Source organism: Rhinatrema bivittatum, chromosome 8 (assembly GCF_901001135.1).
Source record: "Rhinatrema bivittatum chromosome 8, aRhiBiv1.1, whole genome shotgun sequence".
NCBI classification, from domain to species: domain Eukaryota; kingdom Metazoa; phylum Chordata; class Amphibia; order Gymnophiona; family Rhinatrematidae; genus Rhinatrema; species Rhinatrema bivittatum.
Genome location: NC_042622.1, coordinates 192789740 through 192815545, shown reverse-complemented (window position 1 = coordinate 192815545; position 25806 = coordinate 192789740). Strand labels below are relative to the sequence as shown.

The 25806-nt window shown below is 42.9% G+C and overlaps 1 protein-coding gene across 1 annotated transcript in view; it reads left to right on the top strand.

Annotated features, from left to right (window-relative positions):
* The window catches only part of LOC115096939 (S-adenosyl-L-methionine-dependent tRNA 4-demethylwyosine synthase-like), a 279452-nt gene extending 254076 nt beyond the window's left edge, over positions 1 to 25376 (top strand). The window contains exon 16 of the mRNA XM_029612261.1: positions 23260 to 25376. Coding sequence (XP_029468121.1) covers positions 23260 to 23481 — 222 coding nt within the window. The 3' untranslated portion in view covers positions 23482 to 25376. The remainder of the gene's footprint in view (positions 1 to 23259) is intronic.
* Positions 25377 to 25806: the final 430 nt, after the last annotated feature.

Below are 25806 nucleotides of genomic sequence, written 5' to 3'. Positions count from 1 at the left end.
CCTCACAGACCTCTTCCTTAGCTCCCACAACCAGTTACACGCACACACACACACACACACACACACACACCCCACGACCAGTCTCTGTGCCTCTCTCACACACGCACACACATACCCCATGACCAGTCTCGGTCTCTCTCTCACAAACGCACACACACACCCCACGAACAATCTCTGTCTTTCTCTCTCACGCAAACACACATCCCACGAACAATCTCAGTCTCTTTTTCACACACACACCCCACGACCAATCTCTGTCTCTCTCTCACACAAGCACACTAGTCATCTTCCTGACCAGTCTCGCTCACTCTCACACTCATGGTCTCTTATATACAAGCTCTCAATCACACACAAATGCTCTCGCACCCATTCACACCAGCTCTTACCCAAGCTTCCATTCACACCCACACACACAAGCTCTCAACCATGCATCCATTCACACCCACACACACAAGCTCTCAACCATGCATCCATTCACACCCACACACACAAGCTCTCACCCAGGCATCCATTCACACACACACACACACACACACACACACACACACACACACACACAAGCTCTCTCCCAGGCATCCATTCACACACACACCCACACACACACACACAAGCTCTCACCCGGGCACCCATTCACACCCACACACACACACAAGCTCTCATCAAAATCTTATTCTTCCTTCACTGCAGGGGTGGCTCCAGTTCCGCCGCGGCTTTACTCCGGCGGGCCTTCTTTTTTTTTTGCCGCCACTGGAATGGGCTCCCGTGGTGGCCTCGGTCGGGGTCAGTTTTCCTCTTCGCTGCCACGGGGATGGGCACCCATGGTGGTCGGGGTTGGGTTTCCTCTTTGCCGCCACGGGCTGTGGCGGCCTTGCTTGGTCAGGGTTTGGTTTTCCTCTTCGCCGCCATGGGAATGGGCTCTCGTGGCGGCCTTGCTTCGTCGGAGTTCAACACTTCTATTCCTCCCACCCTGCCCCCGGGCTTTCTGATGCCTGCCTCACCGGCCAATCAAATGCTTCCTCCCTTCTTCCTACTCCCACTGGTGGGGGCAGGCAGAATGAAGGAGGCTTCCTAGAGGGCAGTGGGGGTAGGAAGAAAGGAGGCTTCCAATTGGCCCGCGGGGGCTGGAAAAAGGGTGAAGGAAAGTACAACGGGGCAGTGGGACACCGGGAGATGCGACACACCGCTGTAGATTACAGTGTGACCCTAAGTAAACCATTTTCATCGGCTGCCTTTGCATCCATTACACAAACGAATTCCTGCTCCCCATCCTGACCTGACCATCTCCATAAATATAAAACATTTATCATATGCAAATGTTCCTGTGAGCAATGCAGTTACGGATCTGTTTCATTTCAAGTGATTTCTCTTTCCCGAGGACTGGGAGGGGGAGAAACGAGGAAGATGATCAGTGACTTATTTTATCCCGACTCAACTGCCAATCAAAGTTTGCTATAGGACCAAGCAGCACAATAAATACTCGATCCCATGAAATAGACTACAAAGGAAAATGTCTTTTTTCATGAAAAGACAATAGGGCGGAATGTTCCCAGAAGCTGCCAGGGCCTTGTAGCTCACCGGTTTCTGAAAGTCTTGTGCAGTGTGGAGGATACTGCCTTAAAAACAAACTCTGAGATGCACAAATTCTAACTGGAGAACTGGTGGCCATATCCGCTGCGCGGAATCTGAAAGCCCTTGAAACTTAGCTTCCCTGGAATGACTTATGTAGAAGGGTCAACAAGCAGGCTGTAAGTTGAGGCTTTTTTATTGGACTGACGCAGTACATCTGCAATGAGCTTTTGAGAGCTGCGCTTCCTTCTATCACAGTAATTCTGGAATGACTTGAAAGAAAAAGCATAAAAATTACTTTCCTTCTCCAGGAACCATAGAACCAGTAGATAAAAGGCATTTGCGTACCTCCACTGTCCTACTGTAATACAAGTTCAGACTTCCCAGTGGGCATGTTTTGCAGGCAAAGCACGCTCCAGCGGTGGGTATATGTTGCCTATAAATGCCACAAAATAATTGAACTGTAGTGAAATGCTAGAAGGATGATTAATTTTTAACATGAAAAAAATAGAAAACAAAAAAGTGCTGCGGTTTTGCTTTTTGATTGTCTGTTGTGTGGGTGAGAATCTGCACTTGCAGGTGGTCAGATTTCCCCTTTTTCACATGGTATTTGAAAGAACTATTGACATGAAACATTCTGAAGATTTATGGTGTTGCAAGGGCAATAGATGATGTGATTCCATGTCTGCTGCATATAATCCAGCTCTTTTTTTCCCCCAATTAAGACATGAGAGAATGAGACAGCAGGTCTTCAAGGGTTTACAGCTAAGGTTGTGCTTGGAGTATTGGCAATAGCATTCTCCTCTTAAGAAATACAGCCATGGTGTGAACTGCGGAGAGCACTGAAGGGTTGCGTTACTGGGCTTTAATGTCACCCTTCTAAATAGGAAACTGGACAAATTGTCCTTCAGAATGTCAGTTGCCAGACTGTGGATTGAGAGAGTGTAGGATGGCCTCAATATTTTTTTAGGTATTTCAGGATTAAGGTAGCTCATTCACAGCCTCTCTTCTTAAATCTTTTATATCTCAACACCTAAATTGTTTCCAAGAAAGAACTGCCTGCCCTGGGACAAAAATGCCTACTAAATCCCAGAAACCGTAGATGATGATAACTGTCCGATACTTGACGACCTACAAAATAATGTAATTTTAACTTCAGTGTTCATAAATTGAAATTGGATGTGGTAGAGCCACAGTCCCTTCATTGGAAGGTAGGGTTAATGGTTCTTTTCTGGGGTAGCTGCTGTTCATTGATGCAAATAGACGGCACAAAGAATTTAGAATGGGTCTCGAGGATTGATGGAATACGTTGGCCTCTTTGTCAGTCTTCTTGCACAAGGAATTTCACCAGGCTGGAGAGAAAAGTTAAAGCCCTTTCCCCAATACGGCAGCTTGTTTTTGAGATGTGTTCTAAAGCTGTCAGTGTTTCTTGTGATTCATTTCCATCTTTTGCTGCAGTGATTTGAATGTGATGCATTATATGCAAAGCGTTTGAATGCCATAGAGGAAAAAAGAAATCTCAGCTGATGCCTCATTTAGGCATAAGAACAAAACAGTTAAAAAGACCAGAAATAACCTTTTGAAATGCACAGCTATAGAACGATTTGCTTTTTTTTTTTTTTAAGCGTTTTTCTTCATGGAACATACTGTAAATGTCAAAGAATAGAAGTCAAATTTATTTACAGTGGTTTTGAACTAATTGGCCTAGGTATCGAGGCAGCAGCTTAAGTGTCTGAGCTTAACAATTAATTCTAATAACATTTTTAGTGCAGGCATTTTTCAGCAGCCGTATCCCCTGTGCTCTAACAATGAATGCATGCTGGAGATGGAGGCAGTGACTAGTAATAATAAATAGGAAAAGCTGCTTCAGATGGCTTCAGGCAAATATCTTGAATGAAATGGCCAGTGTTAGTAGTTTCCTGATTAAAATAAAAAAAAAAAAAAGTGTATTTCTCCATGGTGGAATTCTCAGTGCCAAACAAATTTATTTTGCATTTGTTTTTCCTTTGAAGCTTTCGCTTGCTTGTGAGCTCACTGTGTTTGTGCTCAGGATGGTTTACTTTAACATTTTTTTGCTGCAACGTGATGCATTTTTACACCCCCTTTTGAGCCAGAACAGTGGTTCCCAAACCTGACCTTGTGAGCCCTCAGGCAGTCGGGTTTTCAGGATATTCACCACGAATATGCATGAGATAAATTTTGCATATGCTGGGTCTCCAAGGTATGCAAATGTATCTTACGTGTATTCATTATGGATATTCTGAAAACCTCGCTGACTGTCGGGGATGGAGGTGTCGCTAGGGGGAGATTTGGAACCACTAAGCTGAAGTCATGAGATGGACTTGAATGATGACGGTCAAGGAAGCTGTGCTTCTGTGCAAAAGAGTAAACCCTTGCATTTGGGATACAAAATCCCATTAGTCACTTATCAGCCAGCAGAAGAACTGGTAACTACCAAACAGGAAAAAATCTAGGCGTGGGTGATAGTTTTTTCCCATTGCTTTAACCGTATGTTTGCTTTGGGAGGGGGTCCTTTCTACACCTGGAAGACCAACAAAACTGGGGCTTTTGAGCTGCTGGCTGGCAGCATGGTGGCCTGCATTCTCGGCAACCAGTTCAAAAGCCGATTGATCAGCAAGGTACTTTGACTTTGGACACTGGCTTTTATTATCTAGGTTGCATATAGCTCTTTTAGGCAAAGCGCTACCAGGTAGATGAGTTAGGAGGTATGCACCTAGAAGACCTTGCAGTTTGAGCACAAGGAAGATGAGTACTTTGCTTATAAAGTCATAATGAGTAATAGAGGTGGGAATCAATCGTTTAATCATCCTGCGCTCTAATCACCAATTGGGCGTCTAGCCAGCACTGTAGTCTGCTAGTTTATTGGGAAGAGGGTTTCTCTGTCTGATCATATAAGCATTTTTATCTGGTGTCAAGAGCAGAGGGCTGTGAACCAGGAAAGCGAGGGCTCAAATCCCACTGCCGATTCTTGTGACCTTGGGCAAGTCACTTCATCCTCATTAGCTTGTGAACCCTCTGGGGACAGGGAAATACCTACAGTAATCTGCTTTGAAGTGCCTGAAAAAGGGGAATAAAGCTCACACCTTAGTCGAAAATAAAGTTCATTGTTAAACTACTGAAACCGTTTTAAATAAGTGCAGCCTGCAGCTGCATCTTGGTGTGCCCACATGCTCGCCAAACTGGCCAATAATGATCCAGCTTGCCCCCAGTGTGGGGAGTTGCACAGCAGGCTGGGAACGGGAACCTACAAGTAAGGTGTGGGTCAGGTCAACCTGAGCAAGTCCCTGGCTTGTGCCGGGAAGTATCATTTAAAGGATTAGCTTGCCTTTTAAACTGTTAATTGTACATCCCTAGGTTAGACAGCTGTTTTCCTGTCATGTTTGTGTTCAGTTATAGTCCTTTTGCTGTGGTGTATTTGCTGGTAACAGATGGCAAATGCAGTACAATGCTGCCTTCTGGTCCAGGTGTATGAATAATTTCTGTGGTAAATGTTTTTTTGCCTTAGAGCTGTTATTTTGAGAGTGGCTAGATGCCATAGATATAGAGAAGTATTACAATCAAAGAAATAGTTATTTAGAAAATCATTTTCCATAATACAAATAATGTCCATTTGCATAGCATCGTCTAGAGGACTGCGTGGCAAATGTGAGATGCTCTGTTGCATACTCTGCAATGTCCTTTTAATACCATCTTGCAGCATCTTTCAGCTTATTCATAATTTGGGGGGGGGGTAGGCAAATCTAAAAAAAAAAAAAAAATGCATGAAACTCTACCACAATGATAAGAGTCCTTTACTTCCACTGCTTGAGTGCACAAAATAAAATTCTATTGGAGCATTAACCAGTTGGATGACAGTGCTTTGTGATACTTATAGTATCATGAAAGGGTCATTCTTGTCATTGCCAGGGTCGTACTAATTGTTCCCCCACTCAAACATCAATAGCATGGCCACTATAATTACAATTCCTTTTTTTTTTTTTAATTCAAATCCTAAAGTGTTAACGCCTTAATCTATTCCCCTTTCCCTTTGAAACAGCTATGAAATTCCTCCCAGGATCTCTAGACTAGTGATCCCTCTTAACTTTGGTGCTCTCACCAAATAATGAGATGTTCCTCCATAACAGCTGTAATTGTTGCACCTGCCTTGCCCAAATTGTATTGTTTGCAGCCTAACACATGGGTGCTCAAACTGGTCCTACGGGCCTCCCCACCCAGTCGGGTTTCCAGGATATCCAGGATATAGAGGAAAGAAGTAGCTGGAATGAAAAAGCGATTATTATTATGTTTTTCTTTTACCCATCCTTTTTTTAATGATTTTATTTTATATTGAATATTTATTTATTTAGAATTTTTATATACCGACAACCGTTTGCACATCGTATCGGTTTACAAGTAACTTAAAACTTTCCGGCAATGCCTTTTACAGGGAACAATAACTATGTATACAAGAACTTACAACTAATACAGAAATGGAGTAACTATTTACAGGTTCGAAGGTAATTTACAGTGGCAATTTACAATTTCCCAGGTACGGTGGCATATAAATAATAAACTGAATATGTTACTGTATTTTAACCACCATAATTATTGTTGTTTTTTATGATTTTATGATGTGAACCGTTGTGATGTTTCTTGCGAATGACGGCACACACAATTTTTTAATAAATAAATAATGAATATGCATTTGCATGCACTACCTCCGGTGTATGCAAAAATTCCTCATGCATATTCATTAGGGATGTCCTGAAAACCCGACTGGGTGGGGAGGCCCGTAGGACTGTAATTAGAGCATGAAAGGTAATGGGCTTTAGTGTATAACGGCCTCTAGATGGACAAGATTTGAAGGATTTAGAATGCACAGTAATAGAAATGGCTTGCCCGGAGTCAGACGGGCCCTCTACGTGGCAGAATCTTGCTGAGGCCAGCTCACAACTGCTGAAACGTGCCCATCGGCAGAGAGAAATATTTTGATGGGATGGACACAAGAAGAATGCACTTGCTTGGAGGGGGTTTAGACAGAAGACAGATCATGACACAGCCGAGACTGTGGCTGCTGTCTTGGATATCTGTTCCCTTCACTAATTTCTGAACTGTTCCTTCTCATCCGGGGTGGCTCAAGGCAAGCTGTTGCCTGAGGCAAGAGATGAGATGATGCCAACCCCCACCGTCTGCAAGGCGTGGTACAGGTCCAGTCATTGGGGAGGGGTCTCTCTTGGAGGTTTTTTTTTTTTTGCTGAGTTGGTGTCCCCTGGAATCTGGCCCTTTCGGTGATTTGAAATGCTGGGGAAAGGGGGAGGCGAGATCGGGGTTCCCAGAGGTGCGGCAAGTAAAATGTCAGTGATGGTATTTCTAGGAAGCTGACAACCCTGCCACACTCAGAGGAACCCTGCTTCTCACCCTTCCCCATCGTCTGTCCCCTAGAGGAGTGGGAATAATGGTGTGGGATATGTGTGTGACGTACTCTCTGCCATTCACACACACCCCCATACAGTCTTGTTCCCTTTCTGCTTCCCTCCCTTCTCCCTCTTTTCCGTTCACTCCCCTCTTCTTTCTCATTCTCCCCCCCCTCACCCCGTTTCTCTAACTTCTCACATACCCACACCCACCTCCTCCATTCCATTCTCCTTTCCTCTCACACCCCACACAGGCCAATGGTAGCGCTTTACCGTCCTACGCAAACACTTTCTGTGCTACCCCCTTCTGTTTTGTTTTCAATGTGTAATTTTTATTGTTTTTCCAGTTAGGACTGGTGGAAAAGTATTAGGCACCCTAAGTGAACCTTAGTCTTGTTTTGTGCCCCACCCTCTCCCCATGACCCTCTCCATACAATATTAAAAAGTATAGGGGATTCACTTCTGTCTTACTGGGAAATGAGGCATTTGCTGTGGTGTGTTTGTGAGGGAGGGGGGGGGGGCAGTTGCTGCTGTCCCAAAATGTTGCCTTGCCTTGTCTGATGAGAGAACGGCCCCTGTTTCTCATGATTTATATTAGATTTGTCATGGAAGCAAATACTTCTCCGCAGTTTCCACTATGGCGTGTTCCTTTACCTTTATTTCTGTTCTGCCTTTCCAGTTACAGCTTTGGGCTATATCGGCATGTAATATCCATAAGCCCCTAAAATAACTTGAAAAACAAAAAAAAATTAAATCACATAAATATAGTCGACCATAAAACAAAAAAAAACAAAATCAATAATGCTTTAAGGTCACTGATAAAACAGAAAATGTAATAAAAGAGCATATAAAACCATAAATAAATTTGAGATAAGAAAAGAGACACATCTTGACTATACTTGGAAAGAGAAACAAATTATTAGCCAAATGAGCGTCTCTTGGTGGCAGATTCCTTAAAGAAGGGACGGAATATGGAAAAGCATGTTTTAAACTGGTCTCTTCTTTTGCAGAAAGGCGTCACTCAGAGAGTGGGACATGCTTAACTAATCTGTCTTTCAATTACATGTACCCTCTGAGTGTTTGAGTGTTCAGGGACACGTCTGAGTCTTAAGTCCACCTGTCTTGCTTTCTTTCAGTGCAGAATTGATTTTTCTTTGAGTTTTAATGGTCTTTTCCCCACAGCATTAGAGCTGTTGCAGCAACTAGCTATTCATGGTTTCATGATCAGTTTGAGTTCTTTTTGTTTTTGTGGGTAGGGTCATTTCTAGTTGCAAAATCATAGATTTCATTTTTACAATAATATCTCTGTGACAATTGCATCCTGCTTTTCATTAGACAGCGAACTGTGTTACTTCTAATGTAATTTGTTTCTTGTGTTAGTGGTAAAGACAGTCCATGTGTGTGGAGACCTTAACCAAGAGGTCAGTTTTTTTGGGGTTTTTTGTAATGATACTGGGAAAGAATCTTCTCAAAAAACCTTCATGATTGCGTTTTTTTTAAATTTAAACTAATCCTCTCAAGTTTAGATTTAATAAGCAGAGGCAAATAATTTTAAGAAAAAATACCAGTGCAACATTAATCCCAAAGATATGCTACGATGGACTAAGCTTTCAAGGTTTTTAATGTGCTCAGAGAACAAAATGACAAGTTAATTTTACAATCTATAGTATCAGTGTGCAAAAATAACAGAAAACAGAGACAAAAAAATGCATATTTACCATTCAAACTTCTTTAGCGTGCCCTGCCAGCACTGGGAGTTGGCTTGCTTTTATGTTTCCTACCTGAGGCCGTGGTTGTGTGAGATTCTTCACGATGCCTTTCTAACATATCTTAGCTCTGCTCTGAGATGAGTACCCTAGCCTGCAAATGGCAGTATGGTTTTTACTCACTCTGCTGTGGCTACCAGTGGTGGGTGATGTACACTTTGTGACATGAAAGGAACCCTCATATATTGAAATTGCAGACTTGCTTCACAGAGACTGTGGAATTGCAGTCACCCAGTAATAATTTTCATCCACTTTCACCTGAGCTGGAATAGAATGTGACATTCACAGATGAAATACTGTATTTCCCTATATTAGTTCATGGAACAAGTTGGTGTCTTGCCCTTTATTCTCAGTTGTTTGGCTTTTCTTAATGCTGAATCAGCTTCAGCATTGAATAGTGTTTAGTTGGGATTTGCTCTATTACTGTGTAGAATAGTTCATCTAAGTTTGGACTACATTGTCTGTTGCTTATCTCTAAAATATTGTACCTGGAGTACAAGGAAATACCCTCAGCTCCAGTAAAATGCTTTTCTATTGATTTCCTTTTTTCCTTTTTTCTAGCTTGCACCTTGGAATGGTCTTAATATAATATGACTACCTGCTCCCCCAATATCTGTCAGCAATCACTGTCTCATGACGTACAGTAATTCAGTGCTAGCTCTGCTTTCCTGGCAATTTTTTTACATTTTTTAAAATAAGTACAAAGGGTGGGCATCTAAATGAGCAGTGAGAGATGAAAGAACCATGTATTTGTAGAGATTGTATGCACAACTCAAGGGAAACTGTCAAGTACAGAGATAAAGCTCTATGACTTAGAGTGCCTTAATTCTCAGACGTGCATGGCTATGAAGCGTTGCATTATCAATGCAATGGCTAAAATGAAGGCCCCTCCGCCCCATGCATTTGCCATACAAGAAGCAAACTGAAGAGAGAACAGATGATCAGATCAGATAACCTCTTTTGGGCTAGGTAAGGGGTGGAGCGAAGGGCAGTAATAGCAGCTATAGGGTGACTCTGCCACCTCCTTGTCTCACATATTTCTTCAAACTACTACTACTAAACATTTATATAGCACTATACGACATGCAGTTATGTACAAACATACAAAAATGTGGTACCTGCTCAATAGAGCTTACAATCTAATAAGATAAACATATAGGACAAGAGACTCGGGGTATTTCATAAAGCAGGATAATGGTTAAAAAGAAAAGAAAGTTAGTTAAGACTAAAAGCAGACAATCAGGCATAAGATTTAAAAGCGGTTTCAAAAAGGTGGGTCTTTAGATGGGATTTAAACATAGCAAGAGAGGGAGCATGATACATCGGTTTAGGAAGACTATTCCAAGCACACGGCGCACCAGGTAGAAAGCACAGAGTCTGGAATTGGCGGAAAAGCAGAAGGGCACGGATAGGAGTGACTTATCCGATGAGCGGAGTGCATGAGGAGGGGTGTAGAGAGAGATAAGAGAGGAGAGGTAGTGAGGTACTGCAGAGTGAAGGCATTTGTAGGCTAGAAAAAGGAGCTTGAACTATATTCAGGAGCAGTTAGGGAGCCAATGCAGGGACTTCAGAAGAGGGGTTATGTGAGGATAGCGACTTTGGCGAAAGATAAGTCATACAGCTAAATTTAGGACAGATTGCAGTGGAGAGAGATGGCTTGCTGGGAGACCTGTGAGGAGCAGGTTGCAATAGTCTAAGCGAGAGGAGATGAAAGAGTGGATAAGGGTTATGGTAGTGTGTTCAGAAAGGAAAGGACAGATTTTGGCAATGTTATAAAGAAACAACACGTAGCAGTGTTTTGGATATGTGGAGTGAAGAGTCGAAGAGGACTCTAAGCTTACCGGCTGATTGGACTAGTATGTTGACTGTTATCCACAGAAACAGAGAAAGGAGGAAGAGGGGAGGTGGGCTTGGGGAGAAAGATAAGGAGGTCCATCTTGGCCATGTTGAGTTTAAGGTGGCGGCGGGACATCCAGACAGCAATGTCAGACAAACGGGCCGAGATCTGGGACTGAATTTCTAGTGTACAAAGGTAGATCTGGGAGTCAGCATAAAAATGGTATTGAGAGCCATGATAGGAAATCAGAGAACCAAGGGAATTAGTATATAGTGAGATAAGAAGAGGGCCCAGGATGGAGCCCTGAGGCATACCAATTGATAGTGAAATGGCAATAGAGGAGGAGCTATCAGAGGAAATGCTAAAAGTGTGATGGGAGAGGTAAGAGAACCAAGACAGGACGGAATCCCGAAATCCAAGCAAGGACAGAGTCTCAAAGAGTAGGGGTGATCAACAGTGTCAAAAGCAGCAGACAGGTCAAGGAGGATAAGGACAGAGTAAAGACCTTTGGGGTAGATTTTAAGAGGTATGCACAGGTGTACGTGTGCATGCGTTACCTGACGTGCGCACATGTATGTCTGATTTTATAACATGCGTGCGCATGTTATAAAATCAGGGGCCAGTGCGCACAAGGGGGTGCACAATTGTGCACCTTGCATGCGCCGAGCTGCACTGCCTTCCCTGTTCCCTAACCCCCCCCCCCCCCCACCTTCCCCCCTACCTTTTTCTTTTTTTTTCTTGTAAAACTTACTTCAGCCCTGGGGCTGAAGTAAGTTGTGCGCACGCCGGTGTGCGATCCCCAGCACAGCAGCAAATGGCCGCAGTGCCAGGAGCCTCTGACCCCACCCTGCCCCCTCCCCGCCCTTTTTTTTGCAAGTCCCGGGGCTTTACATGCGTTGCCGGGCCTTTTGAAAATAGGCCCGCGTATGACCGGTTACTCGCGTAACCTTTTGAAAATCCGACCCTTTGGCTTTAGCCATAAACAGGTCATTGGAAACTTTGGCAAGACTGAGGTAGAGTCCCTATGTTCCCCCTTAAACTGGTGCAGTTAATTCCCCTTGTGAGAGAGCTCTATGGCCGGGGCCCAGCAGGGGAGGAATAAGAGCTGGGATCGAGGAGGGGATAGACCAGGCCCAGATCTATAGGAAGAAAGTAGTTCCTGTAGAATATTGCTGACCAAACACTGAGCTGTAACAAAGCTGTATGAATACTGAGGGAAGCAGTACTAACTGTGAGTAACTGGAGTATACTGTCCTGAAGGTAAAGGTAGTCTACTAATGTGTATGTGTTAAAGTGGCAAATAAAGATAAAGTGTTTTAAGAAAGGCTGGAGTCGGTCCAGGTTTGTGTCAGGGAATCATCGCTCAGTCCCTCACAAGGGCTGTTTCACATGAATGTAGAGGGCGAAAACCAGATTGGAATGGATCAAGAATGGCTTGAGATGTGAGTCAAGATAGCAGCAGTGAACAAGCACGTTCAAGTAGTTTGGAGGCAAAAGGGAGAAGGGATATGGGACGATAGTTGGCAGGGCAGGTAGGATCCAGTGACTGTTTTTTTAAGGAGTGGTAGGATTACAGTATCTTTGAAGGCAGCAGGAACATAGCAGTGGAGAGAGAGAGATTGAGGAGGTGACAGATGGAAGGGGATGACTGCAGTGGAGATGGAGCTGAGGAATTGGATGGGGACAGGGTCAGAGGAACAAGTAATGAGTTTGGAGGAAGAGAGAAGACGAGCAGTTTCCTCCACTGTGACTTCAGGAAAGTAGAAGAGAGTGGTGGAGGTTAGGGGAAGGGTAGAGGAAAGAAGTGGGGAGAGGCAGGTAAAGGTGAAGTAGTTGAGAACTGAAGACTAATTTGTGAATCTTGTCATGGAAGTAGTCAGAAATAGTCTGGGCATAGAGATGGGGAGGAGGGAGGTTTGAGGATGAATTGAGAGTGGCAAAGAGATGGCGAGGGTTGGATGTAAGAGTGTTTGTCAAATGGGTATAGTAATCTTGTCTGGCAAGTACAATAGCATACTGAAAAGTCGTCAGCATGAATTTGAAGTGTATGAAGTCTGCATGGGTGCGGGATTGTAGCCAGAGACATTCTGCAGAGCAAGCGCAGGAATGTAGGTAGTGAATTCTTGGGTTCAGCCAAGGCTGGGGTTAGTGCACCTTGCAGGACTAAGATAAGAGGAGGGGCAAGAATATCTGGCTGAAGAGAGTATAGGGTTGTAAGAAGAAACTGCTTCATCAACAGATTCTGACAAAGTTGTGGAGGAAAGGAAACAGCAGTGGAAAAGCTGCAAGGGTCAACAGCTTGGAGATTCCTAAAGGTGTAAGTAGTGACTGGATGAGTCTGTGAGGGAGGGTGGTTTAATGTGAAAGTTACAGTTGATGGTCTGAGATTGGAAGATCTGAGGTGGCAAAGTCTGAGAGACAGCAGTTGGAAGCAAAGACCTAGGTTAAGGCAGAGGCCGTGCTGGTGAGCAGAGTTGGAGATCAAATGAAGAAGTTAAAGAGAGGAGTTTTGAGGCATAAGAGTTAGAGGGGTTATCAACATGGAGGTTAGTCACCAAGAATAAGGGAAGGGGAAGATGGGTCAATGAAGAAGGAAAGCCAGGAATCAGTCAGTGAGAAAGGAGGAGGGAGATTTATCAAGGGGTCAATAGATGACCGCTACCTGGAGAGGTAGTAGAGTGAATAGGTAGATAGAATGGGCTTCAAAGGAAACAAGAGTGGGATTGAGGTGGGAGAATGGGAGAGGGAGAGCAGCAGTCCACGGCCTATGGACGAGGTGTGTGGGAGAAAAGAGAACCTCCAAGACAGAGAGCAGCAACTGAAGCAGTGTCCTGGGGGGGAAAGCCAGGCCTCTGTTAAGGCAAGGAGATAAAGAGGTCAAGAATAAAGGCAAGCTTCTTGGAGATAGTTTGCATTCCACAAGGGTGGAATGAGGAAGAGAAGAGGGAGGGAGAAGGGGAATAGTGATAAGATTGGAGGGGTTATGGTTTGATATGGGGCGATGGAGTGAAAATTGACTTGAAGGGCCAGGATTGGGATTGATATCCCCAGCAGTAAGTAAAAGGAGGAGCAAGAGAATACAGAGACGAGCGGCAGAGGTGTGCCGATGGTGTCAGGGTGAGTGGAAAAGGCAGGAGGAGAGGAAGAAAACTTTGATAATCAAGAGCAATGGACAGTGCAGATGACAGAATTGAGGGTGGGATTGACAGTAGTTGCGATTTATTTATTTAAAATCTTTTCTATACCGTCAAGTTATATTCCATCACAACGGTTTACATACAGGCACATAAATTAAAGTTGGTAAATGTGTTGGGTAGTACATTCTAACAAGTGCCATTAAGGTTCGGTGACATCATTTCATAATAAATATTATTTGATGAGTGTGATAAGTCTTGTCCTTGTATACATGTATCATACTTTATTTACAAGTATAATTCTCATGCTCTGTGTATTTCTATTATGTTAGCCGTGAGTTAAAATAATAAACTAATAAAAAAACCACACGTGTTAGGGGAAAAAAGTGCTGTGTGCTGATGTTCTTCTGCCGGTTTTTTATACTTTCAATTCTCCGTCCTCTTTGTAAAAAAAGGCTTGTTTAAAAAGCCAGGTTTTTAAACTTTTTTTTTTTTTAAAGTTTTGAGGTCTCTTTGTAGTCTGATCTCTAGTGGCATAAGACTAGGGAAGATTAACATCAGGAATAGAAAACGTGACGTAACTGTTACGTCAGGCCCCACGGGACACTTTCACAGAAGATGCAACTCAGGAAAATGTGGGTTTCTGCTCTGCTGTTTGCCCAGCGAAGGCTGAAAACTGTTGGAGCTGAATTCACCCCAAAGTGATTTCTCAGTAATCCGGCTCCATTGTCTCGAAATAACTGCTCTCTGAAACTCTTTTTTAATGCTTCCTTTCCCTGCCGTTTCCCCCTGCATCTGCGGCACTAACAGGATAACATGTTATCTTCTTGTTTTAATACATTTTGCTGGCAGTTTTTGGCAGTGAGTAAATGCTGATTGGTTTTTATTTATTCCTATTCATTTCTGATAGTTACTTGTTCTGTTCCTTTCTTGGTCAACTCTTGCAGAATTCTGCCAAGTTATGGCTTTTTTTTTTTAAATCCTTTGTATTTTTCACACTAATGGCATACATCCAAGTAGGCACTTGATTAAATCTGAGCTGTCTTGCTATCATAATGAAACAATTTACATTCTAAGGTGTGGGGGGTTTTTTCTGCATTGCTTTTCACGCATTGGCACTGGTTTTGATTATAGTCGGCAATGCGGCAGCTCAGCTGCCTTTTTGGAACCAGGGTTTCTGCTATGCTCCCCCCTCATCCCCCTACCCCCCCCAATTTCAAGATGAAAATATGGTTTTGCTGCTGTTTCAATGAATGCATATGGAAAAGCGAAATGGCATCTCTCCCATTAAGGCCATCGGATTAATTTCGCATGTGGTGCTAGGGCGTAAGGTTTTATAAATGAATTTTCAAATCAATTTGGTTTAATGTTTATTTGCATTGGAGAAAACACTTTATATCTGCTGTTGACAATAGGGTAGAGTCTCTCAATACATGAATCTGACTACTCCACTTTTCCAGGAGGCTTGTAGAGAAGGATTTTGAGGAAAAGACTCTTCACAGCCCTTCATAGGGGTTAGGTTGGTGCATTTGTGCGTGAATCACTATCTCGTAGTTGTTAATAGCAGAGCGTAGTACCAGTCACCAAAAAAATCTGTTTCAAAATAAAGCCTGATGTTTTGTCTCTAATGGCAGAATATGGATTGGCACAGTAATGTTATAGGTAGTTAAACGTGTGAATTGTTTTGAAATTACAATTTTGAATGTTTCTTTAATAAACTAGATTGATTTATTTATTTAACACTTTTTTTATACCGACCTTCATAGTAATAACCATATCGGATCGGTTTACATTTAACAAGGGTATAACTAGAGCGTAACTAAAGTAAACTAAACAATAGAGGTGAATAAGGCAAAGTTAAGGAACTTGGAAGCTTATGTAGCTGGAAGGAAGTAAAAGGTGGTAATAATCAAGAAAATACAATAGAGGATACGGTTTAAAGCTTAAGGTGCATTAACCTAGAGGTGCCATAGTCCATCGTTCATGAAGATCAAAGATCATATATTTGTATGCAAATTTTGCAAACCTAAGTCTGGGGTGGCAACAATGACTTTTTATTATAAACATGGATATATCTCCTGGTGAGCTTTTATTGATACTTTACAAGTCTAACTGCATTGCGGGAATTTACTTCCAAACTACTTAGAAATGGTGCTGTGTTCAAGTTGCTTAAGTAAAGATTTTAAAATGAAAAAAACATTTTATTTTTGCTCATATCTGAAAGATCATGGGAGACATCCTGGCATGAATTAAGCTGGTGAGGGATGGGGTTAAATTAGCATTTCCAAAACGTATCTGCAAAGATGTTTACTCCTAGCACAGAGAGGGAGAAAATATGCATGTGAAAAATCCACTTGAGCAGTGCAATAAGGTCAGCTCTGATCTAGGAAATGTGTACATTGGACTCACTAACGTTTATTGGTTATGTTCTGGACTATATTCCCAGGGAGTGCAAGACCAGATTCTTGGAAAGGATTGATTTCTAAAGCTGAATGTTTGGGACTCGATGAAAACGCACCTTTTAGAAGAAAATCAAGAAAAAATGGTAGAGACTAACACAACCCATGCAGGTTTTATCTTCCTCTGCACTTGGCATTTACCAAGTTTTTGACCCCTGTCCTTGGCGGTGCTGTGAATGATGGAAGCAAGCAACCAAAGAGCAGCCCAGTTGCTGGGAATGACTCGTTCATTATGTTTAAAGCCCCAGAGTCTTGAGAAAGAGAGTTCTCCACCAACGTATTAATAGATGATAGTTGATTGTTATATCGCAACCTAAGAAAACTATTTGACATGATGTTCTGCTACTTTTTAGTGCCTTGTAGCTGAAATTTGTATCTACATGGTAATTTATATACTTTTGTGGCCCACTTGTATTACATATTGTATGGAAACTGCATGAAGGAAAGTGCATTATTGCACAGAGCTAGAATACCTGCATTTTTGCATGTTAGTTGTAACAACAAGCCAGTTACAGGATGACTATGCGACTAGCCGACTCGCCACAGGTCACCGCTAAGGTCTTCGGCGGAAGGAACACCCTCATGACGCCAACAAATCACTTCTCCCAGTGCGCACAGCATGCCGCCACTTAAAAGCCCTGCAATGGGAAGCAGGGCTCCCAGCATGCTCTGATGAAATAACATGACTGGGTATATAAGTCCCAGCTGTGCCCCTAAACGTTGCCTCAGCAACAGGTCCTCCTGCTTTTCTGCAGTACATGTTGCCATCTTCCTGATCCTGCCTTGCTTCTTATTCTAGCCTGCCTTGCTCTTTTTTCCAGCCTTGCCTTGTTACTGGTCTGTGTCCTTGTCCAGTCCTTGTCTCATCTTGCTCACCTGGTACTGACCTCTGCTACGGACTCTGAGCACACTCTTGCTTGCCACCTGGTACTGACCTCTGCTACGGACCCTGTCGATGCCTTGCCCTGAACCTTGGCCTAAATCCGGTAACTGATTGTTGCCAGCCCTGACCTCAGCCTGTCTCCGTGCATTCTCTCTCACTGCCCTAGGGACATTCACGTAAGTCCTGCCGGCCCCTGGAACCTGCAGGGAACGGAGCTGGTACAGGTGAAGGTCCGGTTCAGTCCCTTCGAAGGGTGTGACTGCCAGCTGTTGGCTTGGGCCTAATAGGTTTGCCTATTAGGCTGCAACAACCATGCCACAGCACAAGGGAATCACAACTGTGACAGTAGGTAGTATTGTAGGTGAGGTTCCTGACATAATATCCTCTTGCAAGACTCGAGTCTGTTTAAGATGAATCACTTTTTATAACAGTACCTTTAATTGTTTTGCTGCCAATAAGGCCTAACTCAATGAATGAATGTGCATGGACAAGTGAAGAAATGCTTTAATTATATCAAATCCTGTAGCAATGGTGGTAATGATTGGTTTTCATGGCATGCTGTGCTTAAGGAGGATACATCCATATCTGTTTAACAAGTTCCGTGTCCTAATCACAACAGCTGAAATTGTTTAATTTGGAAAATGCCACAGAGCCTGGTAGCATCTTACAGACACAGATTTTAGTGAGGCATCAGCTTTCAAGGACATCTGATGAAGCAGACTCGTGTCCTTGAAAGCAGATGCCTTAATAAATTTGTTAGTCTATAAGGTGCCACCAGCACATGTCCCAATTTTGCCACTACAGACTAACACAGATATCCCTCTGGCTGTTTTGTTTCCAAACCTGCATTGATGGAAAATATCCACAGTGACCTTCATCAGGCAGATTGCTCTTGTCTGTACCCTGCTTCTCCACCACCAATTCATGATGCCACGTTTTGCACCTTGCTGAGCATTATGCATGGAATAGACGTCCTGATTCGGTGCGGCATGCTCCCTTTCTGACCCTATTTACCTTTTTGAGGCTGAAAATCCAAAACACTTCTCTACAATAAATAGACTTCCCACAGACTCTTGTTTGTCCTGACTAGATTGTAAGCTCCATGGAACAGGGATTTTCTTGTGTGCCTATCTGTGCAACACCATGCATGTCTAGTAACCCTTAAAAAGTGATCAATATTAGCAGTAGCGCTAGGCTTGATTGTTTGAGAGATCTACATTATCTGTGACGCCTCTGGATTCCATCGGGAAATGCACTATGGTGTCTGATTTTTGTCAGCTTTTCAAATTCAGAATTGATAACTATATGAACTAATAATTCGCGATCACATTTTCTGCAAAGAAGGGAAAGCTGTTCTTTCATTTATAGTGAAGCTGGATGATTGATTCAGAAGTTATTGGCGGGGGTAGGGGAGCGGTGTTGGAAGGAGGAAGACGGACACACAGAGATCCAGTGATTTTTTTTATAAGGTCTGTTTCCCAGTGGGTAATGTCGGTGGTGCTGGTGCCAGCCTGGAATGCCAAGCACAACTCTTGCAGGTTCAGCTCGGCGTTTATTTTCCAAACCGCATCTAAACACTTTCTTAACTTCACCTCTTGACAATTGCATAAGCTCCCTGTCTGCTCGAAGCGCAGCAGGTTCACCCAGTCCGAAATGGTTCAAACCTTAAACAGGAAAGCCAAGTTCAAGAGGCCTCAGGCCCAGGTAGGGGGAGCGAATCTGCTACGATCTCCACGGGCCAGCTTTCAGCTTTCATATTGCAGGAACAAGATGTAGTGCTCCCAGCAAGCTCTTTTTGACCTCAGGACTTCAGGCGCTATTGCTCTGCCCTCTGGGTGGCTGTGCTGTGTTTTCCTTTGGCCGGCCTCTAGGTCAAGGGCCCAAGCCAGCTCTCTGCCGGTTCATAGTCTGCCAGAGCTTACTTTTGCCCTGGCAGGTGACTGGGCTTAAACCCGGAAGGCCCATAGCCATAAAGCATATCGGGGTCCTGTCTGGACTAAGGATATATACAAATGCTAATGGTTATTATTTCATATTTTCAGTTCTGCCTGATGTGTTTTCATAAATGCCTGTAACACTGCAGTGTTTTTATACATCTACATAATGAGTAGAGATGAGATATTGTCACATTAGCATGGCTTTTGTACTATAATTTAAAATAGTTGCCAGTGTAAGCATTTTCTACTGAAAAAGCTTTTAGGTATTGGGCACAAATTCAAATGTCACTGAAATGTTAAATGTTTAATTTTTCTAATTCTCATAAATATGCATTTCAGTACTTCTTGGATAGAGAATACAGGGAAGGTGGTGGAGGAAGGGACAGCCATCAGTAGTTTAGGTAAAACTCAATTAAGGATTCAAAAAAAGGTGTTGCTAGATTTAATCTACCATTCCTCCAAAGGGATGTAACAGAGAAGGTTCTCATACACCAGTGCTTAAGGTAGGGCCTGGGGGCCAGTAGCGGTTTCTGTGGACTCCTACGGCATCTCCAATTGGTCCAGTGCCACTGGGGAAAAAAAAATCTGGTACACGTTCCATCTATGACTGAAGGCCTCTGCACTCCCTGTACAGCTGGGGAGGAGCTGGAGAAGGCAGGCAGGCGGCAAGAGTGAGAAGACCCTAGCCCAGCAGTTAGCTATTGTAGAGGAGGGGAATGCAGACTGTGGCAGAAAGAGCAGCGCCCTCGGCTCACCCTGATCCCGCAGCAAGTCGGAGAGCAGTAGGGGAAGCAAACAGCCGTGCTGAGTCTGAGCCCCCCCCATCCCTGGCCGCCTTCCCTCAGCGCATTGAGAGCCGGAGGAGCAGGAACAGCCCGGCCCTAACAGCCATAGAAATTGGAAGGGGCCCTCCCCCACATCCTGGCATAGCCAGCAGCAGGAAGAGAGCACCCCAGAGGGGGAAGAGTGCAGGCAGAGAGCTGCAGACTGAGCGCACCTTTTTAGTGTTGTTAGCTGTTGGCAAGGGGAGCCAGGGGCAGTGTCATTTGAGAAGTGGGGAGGTAGGAAATTAGGAGGAGTGCTTGAGGGGAAGGGATAATGAAACTGACGCTGCCCACCAGCACCGATTTTAAATTATACACTGTGCCCTACCATTGGGTAGCTACAGCATGGCAGCAGCAATGCAAGCTGCACACACATACAGGGAGGAGCAGAGGAGAGGTGGCAGTGGCTAATGGGAGGTTGTGAGGGGGAACTCCCCTCCCCCCAGCCTCGCCAGTGGTGGGAGACCCCTTCCCCCAATCCGGCTCTGCTTCAGCCCCACTGGATCCAAAGTGGCTCTCGCTTAATAAAAAATAGTGGTCCTGGCATATGCAGTGTTGTTCGGTCCTCCTGGCTATGGGAGCGGGTGCGGTAAATGGAGCTCTATTTAAAGGCAGCTTTCCTAGTTTGCATGGCTGCTATCTTAGCACAGCTCAAGACATGAGGAGCTAGGGGAGCCTGCGTCTGAACCCTGCATCAAGCTAAGAAAGTCGGCATGCTAAAGTGCACAAACTGCTTTTAACACGGTGTTTAACTTGCATACAGATGGCTGATGTTAATGGCATGCAAATGCACTTTACCTGCAGATGGTGTTGCAAAAAAAAAAAAAAAAAATGTAACTACGCATCTCCGAGGTACGTGCATCTGTGAGGCAGCGTGCTTTTAAGCTTCCCTAAGAAGTCATGTTTGCATCTCGTTACCTCAGCATTGATTTCATGTGAAAACTATCTCAAGCTAATGTACACGTGTTAAAAGTGCTGTTAACGTGCAAGCCTAGCTTGCGTGTGCTAGCAGCACATTTAACACATGTTATCACACGTTAGTGTGCTGGTCCCTAAGAGTTTTGTAGGTGTACCACAGAAAATAGGTTGTGAGGGAGGCTGGGGGAGAGATTTTATTCCAGGGTTAAACATTTTCTCTTTGTAATTTTCAGAGCTAAGTATAAGAAATACTTTCACAGAAAGATACATGTAAAGAGAAGTCTCAGCAAAAAACAGGGAACTGTTGTATGAGAGCCGAATCATCACGCAGAAGTGAGAGAAATTCTAACATGGCTGCAGATAGCACCATGAAAGAGCTGTATTGCAACACGGGGAGTAATAACGCACCAAAAAAATCTGCTGCTGAGCTCACAGCAAACATAGTGAGACCTGTAAATATTAGTTGTTAATAATGCATATTCCTTAGGGATATGAAAGCAGATGCAGCTGAGAATCAACCCTGTAATTGTGGAGTTGGCTGAATCTGCCTTTCAAAAAAAAAGAAAATTCACCAGCTGTTTTGGGTTGAGAGAGTTTTCTATTTTCTTTTTTTTTGTTTTCTTTTGACCTGGTAGTTTCCTCCTCCTCTGAGCTTCTGAATAGGTCTTTACTGGGGCTAAGATGTCATTCACCTTTGGGTTGCAGCTGGACTTTAGTTGAGAGTTGTGTTTCTTGTCTGCTGGTAACATTGTCCAGAGCCGTGCTCTTGGTTTGCCATCGGTGACAGTCATGAGTAGAGTTGGGGATCCAGAGCCTGACAGGACACTGCCAGCCTTCATGCAGCACTGTTTAGGTAAGAAAAGTACTTTGATGGGCTAAGACAGTGGCAAATTGAGAGACCTTTTCCTATGGCCATGCTGATGAGCTATGCTACAGATTTTAAGGCGATGACAGTAAGAATTAGCAAGATTCTTGACACATTTTAGGGTAGTTTTGCATGCAGATATTGGCCTTTGAAAGTAGTTTCATTAAAGTTATCTATAATTAGGTAAACATCATCATGGAAGAACAGCCAGCTGAGAAACTTTGTGACACCAGTCTTGTCAAGTGGAGGATGTAATATTTCATAACTTGGCTTGCATGTAATGATCAGGCTGGTTATTTAAGATCCTTTTATTTAGGCTATCAAACTATGAAAGGAATGTCACCCTTTGTAAGCAGTAAAAGGCTTAAGGCATTTCTTTGTGCAGTAATGTCACTTATGCCTTTCTGTGGGAAAAGCCCATACCCAATACATGCCACAATATGCCTTATACATATGTATCAAATCATCTGATACAGCATCATCAGATATATTAGCAAAAAAATCCCTGTTACAATCTGACCCTCCCCACTACTCACTAGGAAGCTGAAACAGACTGTATAACAAAAATAAATCAATAACACAAAATTCCACGCCTTCTCAGCCTACACAGTAGTAATATAAGAATATCACTCCGTATCTAAACCCAACTTATAACCCACCTAGTCTACAAAATGTTCCATCAAGGTAAATTGACTACTCAGAGAAACAGGAATAACTGGTCCAATCACACAGACTGGAAAGAGAGAGATCCGAGTGATATTTACAGTATTGCTCTCTATCTCAAAACATACCACTGTATATGGTTATGGTAGTACTTGAATAGTTTACATTTACATAGGAAAGCTGTGTGAGGGAGCATGCTTGAGAAACCCCACCAGACAGTGGGAAGGACCTGTCCCAGTCCACCTTAAGACAAAGCCTTAAGATGGCTACCAGAGCAGGATAAAACGTAGCCTCAGAGGGGAGCAGGGAAAAGGCCCAGGAACTAAAGGAGAAGCCAGATCCTTCCTACAGACCTGTGAGCAGCCTTGAGAATAGGAATGCTGTGGGAATACTGAAGACATAAAGCACTGAAACAGCCCTGACTGCTCATGTGTTCTGCTACAAGCTGATTATTGCAATTTGGATCCAGAATCTCTAGGGTGGGGGTCCCAGCAGCACATTTCTGGGGTCTGGATTCGCGAACCCCCTCCCAAAGGGGAGAAGGGACGAATGGATGTACTGGTTTGCTCTGTTGGATAAATGAAATTATGCATCAGTTTAAAAAAAAAAAAAATCCAAGTATTTTCAACTGTCCATGTAAAATTAAAGCAATTTTTGCACAAAGAACAATCTGTATCACCCGTCCAGTATTGTAGAAGATTTTGATTCGTGTAATAATGGGAAAAGTTCTGCTGTGATTTGCATGATGTGTACTAGATTAAAACCATGTCCATTGCTTGCATGCATGCCCATATACAATGTCCAGGCTGGTCAGTTAGCACCTTGTTTGTGGTATCTTAGTGCAATATTACAGAGTTTCTTTGGATGCAGCTATTCGACACAAATACCTTTTCTATCCCCTTTGGAAGATTGCATTTTCTTCCATTTTCTGCTCTCTCCATACTATCCCTGCAGCTGTAATAACATTTGACTGTGTGTCCCCTTTCGTTCCAGTTCAAAATCAATGGAGAGTGGAGGACTTGGATTGATTATGATCGTTTCCAGGAGCTCATCCAAACCTATGAAGACAGTGGAGGCTATGAGACGTTTAAAGCCTCAGACTATATGGCAGAAACACCACAGTGGGCTTTGTTTGGAGCCAGAGAGAGGGGCTTTGATCCAGAGGATATTCGATTTCAGAGAAAGAACAAGACCAAGGATATTTCAGGGTGTTAATACCTTTTAAAGCAAACTCTTCTGAACTGCTGGGTCGCACATTGATAGGGGCTGAAGTCTGATGACTTTTTTTTTTTTTAAGCGCTCTTCCTTTTTACTTTGAAGAAGGAGTTCTGTGAGATTGTAGATTTACTGTAATAGCCTGACTTGCTAAAACTGTATATAGGTTCGGGAACTTTTAAATGATTTTGAAGTCTTTCACCACAAGGGTTTCCCATTCCCTTATCACTATCATCGTGACCGCTTTCATTATTTTCTTTTTTGTCTCCTTCTCCTCGATACCTGGGCCAAGGTTCTAGCATGGCCCTAGAGAGCAATATCCAGTTAATGAAGAATTGCTTTGCAGTGACGTGTGGCTGGCCCAGAGGTGGTTGCCATAAGCATTTCTTGATTTAGTTGGTGCTCCCAGCCATCTCAAGTTATGGGAATCAAATATTGGGCATCCTGCTTGTCAGCGCTAGTCCATCCGGATGACCTGAAAATTACATTTTTTTTTCTGGATTAAAAAGAAAACACATCGGAGTACATATCCCTTAAGGATTAGCCAGATCAGATTGCCTGTACTTTGAGTTCGCTCTCTCAATAGCAGGACCGTGAGCTACAGTTAAAACAAAACGTTAGATGTTGTCAGTTCTTCAACCTCTAGAAAACTTGCTGCATACTCTATATTTTGGACAGATATCCCTGGGTATGCTTATTACACACTGTCAATTATTTCACAAGATAAGTGCTTGTAGATTTTGGTTGCGTAGGCAAGTATCTCTGCAAGCAGTTCAACAGAAAATAGGTCAGTTGTAGAGTATTATTGCACAGCATGAGTGCCTTCAGCACCTCCAAGAAATACCGTAATCCTCATAAAATTGTCTTGCAGTGTTTTAATAATATAAAAATAAGGGGGGGGGGGGGGGAAGCAAGGTAGAACACATTTATATGATCATTATTAATTGAATTGCTTTATTGGTGCCTAATTGTGATCAAAATTCGGAAATAGTTTTAATTTCTGAAATGACATGCAGGTTTGGAAATGCAAAACTGGTGATCTTTTAATTAATCAAATCTTCATGTAATATGAAAGCTCTCTTGCCAGGAGCTTGCCAAGCTATGCACTGATCTTTCAAATGAATCTGTTTCTTCATTCCCTGATGTGAAGTTTTAGAGCATATCCATCTAGTGGAACCCTTGTAGGGGGCAGAGATGCAAAGTGCATGCATACTTTTACTGCACGTGCTTGGCAGTTCATTTTCAAAGGTAGACTGTCCAGGTAGTTTCTCTTTTTGAAAATTAACTATCTTAAAGTAACATGTGCTAAAACTGCTCACAGACTTTGCATCCTGCTGTTTAAGTGGGCGGCCAAGGGGGGGGGGGGGGGAGGGAATGAGTTTTCTCCCCCAACCTAAACACACCTGTAGTGCATACTTTTAGCTGGACAGTTTTATCCTAGCCAGATTTACTCAAGTAAATACATTTTGAAAATTATCCTCATTGTGGATTTCCAAATGAAGAGAACATTCCCTGAAGCCTCGGCTGCTGTCAGCATTAGGGTTTACTTGTATATTAAAGTTGCTGGATAGCATTGACTGCTTGGTACATTTAATTTATAATGCACCTTAGCTGCTGCAGTGCTCAAAGTGAGTTACATTATTTAAAAAAAAAAAAAAAAAAAAACTATTGAAAACTTGCAACCAAAACTATCATTAATATTAAAAACAGTGTGAACATAAGCATAAAAACAATGTCATCAAATAAAATTAAAAAAAAGAATACCTTCATAAATAATTAAAATCATAGATCAATTATTCATGTTAAAAGTGTGTGAGCATAACAATGTTTTCAAAAGGTTCCTAAAAAAAAAAAAAGTCTTTTTTAAGGCGTGCTTCCATGGGAAGAGAGTGCCATAAAAACCGAGTTACACAGGAAGACACCTGTTGCTAGGTCCTAATCACTTTAACTTCTTTCACTGTTAGAGAAGACAAAATGTTTGCTTAACAGGCCTTAATAGATGAAGTGGTGCTTAGTTAGAAGAACCCTAATATAACCTGGGCCAACGCAATTCAGGACTTTAAACACCAGCATTTTTAGGCATTAAGTTTTGCACGACAACCAGTTGGGAGCCTTTGTAGGTTCTTCATCTCAAACTGCTGTATTTTGGTTCATTTGTAATCTTCTTGTAGTTTTTAATGGAAGACTCAAGTACAAGATGTTAATCCAGGCATTATATGACTAAGGCATAGATCCACCTAAGTTCCACACCTCATAAATTCACTGAGATCATGCCTCTGTTTAGAACCAAAAGGAAGTAGATTTTGTAAGGACACTTGAAATCTT